The sequence below is a fragment of the Hippocampus comes genome, unplaced genomic scaffold (assembly GCF_001891065.2).
Source record: "Hippocampus comes isolate QL1 unplaced genomic scaffold, H_comes_QL1_v1.1 scaffold378, whole genome shotgun sequence".
Taxonomy (NCBI): Eukaryota; Metazoa; Chordata; class Actinopteri; order Syngnathiformes; family Syngnathidae; genus Hippocampus; species Hippocampus comes.
Window position 1 is genome coordinate 505,118 of NW_017806061.1, and position 2,935 is coordinate 508,052.

Below are 2,935 nucleotides of genomic sequence, written 5' to 3' on the forward strand. Positions count from 1 at the left end.
CTGACCTACCTGCACAGGAAGAACGTCATCTTCTGCGACCTGAAGTCGGACAACATCCTCGTCTGGTCCCTGCAGGTGCGCTCGTCGACGCGACGCGAAAGCCGACGCGGCTCGGCTTTGCCCGACGGGCCGCGTGACGAGGCGCCTTCCCGTCGTGTTTCCAGGAGCGGGCGGCGGTCAACGCGAAGCTGTCCGACTACGGCATCTGCCGCCGGTCGTTCCGCGAAGGAGCCGTGGGCGTGGAGGGCACGCCGGGGTACCAGGCGCCCGAGGTCCGACCCGGCGTCGTCTACGACGAGAAGGTAGCGCGCGTCCGCTTCGTAGCCCGAGTCAATGTGGGGGCGGAGGGCCTTCGGAAAGACTCTGACGCGGCCGCGCGCGCGCGTAGGTGGACGTCTTCTCGTACGGGATGGTGCTGTACGAGCTCCTGTCCGGCCGGCGTCCGTGCGCGGGCCGTCACGGGCCGGACGCCTCCAAGAAGATCCTCCGAGGCGTCCGTCCGCAGCTGGCGGAAAGTCCGCAGGAAGTCAACTTCCACTTCCTGCAGCAGCTCATGACGCAATGCTGGCACGCCAAACCGGAGAAGGTGATTTCGCCGCCCGGCTCGTCTTCCTCCCGTCGCCTCCTTTGCGTGTTCGGGTGAATGTTGCTGCGGCTTCGGCGTACGTGTGCCCCTCCCCCCCCCCTGAAAAAGAGGGAGCGCCAATACGGAGGCACCGTCTCCGTCTCTGAGTCGTAATGCGCGTTTCTCTGTGTTTTGTATGCGTGTGTGTTAGCGTCCAACGGCGTCGCGGTGCACGCGGCGCATGACGGACCCCAGCTTTGCGTGTCTCCGTTACGTGTTGGCGTGCGGCCCCGGCTCGCAGCTTCTCCTGCCGCCGGTGGAGGGCCACCACCTGCTTTTGTGGGACGGAGACGCGGACGACAGGTCGGCCCCCCGCCTCGCCTCGCGCGCTCTCGATTCGACGGGCGCGCCTCACGGGATGCCACGACGGCTCCGTTTCGCCCGAAAAACCGATCGGGGCGGACGGGTGGCTCCCCGCGTCGCACATTTGCCAAGGAAGAGCTCCGCGGAGTCATTTGCAAACACTCGTTTGTCGGCACAAAGCAAATTGAACTTCAAGCTGACACGCTCACTCCCACATCGAATCCGTTCGTCCGTCGAGCACGCGGACAACATCTTTTGTGCCGCAACAGGAGCTACAGCGTGCTCAACGTGCGCAAAGGTCAGCTGGAGGTCAACGGGAAGCGGTGTCCGGGCGGCAGGGTCAGCTGTCACGTCAAGGTGGACGATGCGTTGTGGGTCGCCACGCACGTACGTATGCGCGCGCGCGCCCGCCCGCCCGCCGCCGCTCGTCACGCGTGCGATTTGGTGTGTTGTCGGTCACGCCGCAGGAACAGGAAGTGCTGGTGTACGTGCTGAAAGACGCGTGTCCTCTCACGCGACCTCACAAACGCTTCTCCTGCCCGGCCGTCGTCACCTGCTTCCTCAAAACGCCGCGGCACGCGCGACGGGTCAGTCGGCGCAAAAAGCGCGCGCGCGGCCGTCGTCCGTTCGCAGCCGCGCTCGCGAATGACGTCCGTCGCCTCGTCCAGGGCGGCGTGTTGGCGGGCACGTCGGACGGCGCGGTGGCGCGCTACGGCGCGGAGGAGGCGGGACTCCCGGCCGAGGGCCACGCCTACCTGTGCTTGCGCGCGCTCAATAAGAGCGCCTTCGGCTTGACGGACAGCGACCCCAGACAGAGGCCCGCCCCCGTCACCTGCATGCTTCTCGTTGGCTGCGGCTCGCAGGTCCGTCTCCGGGGGCAGAAGGCCACGCCCCTTCCTCCTCCTCCCCATTCATCTCCCTTTGACTCTTTCGCCTTCCCCGCCCAGCTGTGGCTGTCCAACGGTCCCGGCGTGCTGGTGGTGGACGCCGCCAGCCTGGCCCCGCTGCGCCGCCTGGACCCGTACCGGTGTCCGTCCTCGGTGGTCTCCATGGCAACGGGCTTCACCGCGCGGGGGGAGGAGTCGGTGTGGACCCTGGACGACGTCACCAACACGCTCGTCCTCTTCCACGCCGCGTCCTTCGCTCCCTGCGCCGAGTACAAGTCAGTAGCCCGCTCGCGCGCTCGCCTACAGGGGCCGAAGCGCCGGCAAAAAAGGACCTCGCGCTCAAAGGGCGACGCCCCGACCGAAAAGCGCACTTCGAGGAAAAAAACAAGAGCCTGTGAAAATTTCTCGAGGATGTCAGAACGCCACAGAACCCGTCAAGAAGTGTCAGAGGCGGCGGCCGAAAGTTGCGCGAAACGCGATGTCGGAACTGGGCCTTGAGCACGGAACGACGACTGATCGTCTCGCTCGTCGCGTGTTTTCCCTCAGCTGCGGCGACCGCAGTCCCTTCCGTGACGTCTTTGCGGTCCGCCGTCCTTCGCCGTTCGGCCCGAACGCGGCGGCGAGTGAAGCCGAGGACGAGGAGGAGAGCGCGAAGCCTCTCGGCGGCGGCCCCGTGACGATCGGCGACAGCGAGGGGGCGGGAACTCAGATCATCCCGCACCGCGATCGGCCGACGGACGGATCGGCGTCGTCGTCGGAGGAGGACGCGGAAGACGACGCCACGCCGCCGTCTTCGGAGCGAGAAGACGGCGAGGAGCCGAGCGCCGACCCCGCCGAGTGCTCGGCGCCTCCTTGTCGGCGGGCCCTCCGGGTTCTGATGGTGAACGACGTACTTTGGGTCTTCAGGTAGCGAACCCGCGCGCGTCCGCCCTCCGACCGTCGGCGCGGCCGTCCCGGTGTCAGTGACCGATAATACGGCGCAACCCCCATCGGACGGACCCGCGCGGGCGTGAAGCCCAGTTGTCCGTTCACCTGAAATGAACACGCGGTACCGAACGCAACGATGGCAAGTAAATGGAGCGCAGCTCTTTCAAAGCCACGAGGGGGGGCGGGGGGGGGG

At 66.8% G+C, this 2,935-nt stretch overlaps 1 protein-coding gene across 1 annotated transcript in view; it reads left to right on the forward strand.

The window, feature by feature from the left end:
• The window catches only part of lrrk1 (leucine-rich repeat kinase 1), a 17,422-nt gene that overhangs the window by 12,755 nt on the left and 1,732 nt on the right, over positions 1-2,935 (forward strand). Inside the window, 9 exon segments of the mRNA XM_019893263.1 lie at positions 1-75; positions 165-302; positions 389-586; positions 777-928; positions 1,198-1,315; positions 1,396-1,515; positions 1,597-1,791; positions 1,876-2,090; positions 2,362-2,721. The exon segment at positions 1-75 is cut by the window's left edge and continues 60 nt beyond it. Coding sequence (XP_019748822.1) covers positions 1-75; positions 165-302; positions 389-586; positions 777-928; positions 1,198-1,315; positions 1,396-1,515; positions 1,597-1,791; positions 1,876-2,090; positions 2,362-2,721 — 1,571 coding nt within the window.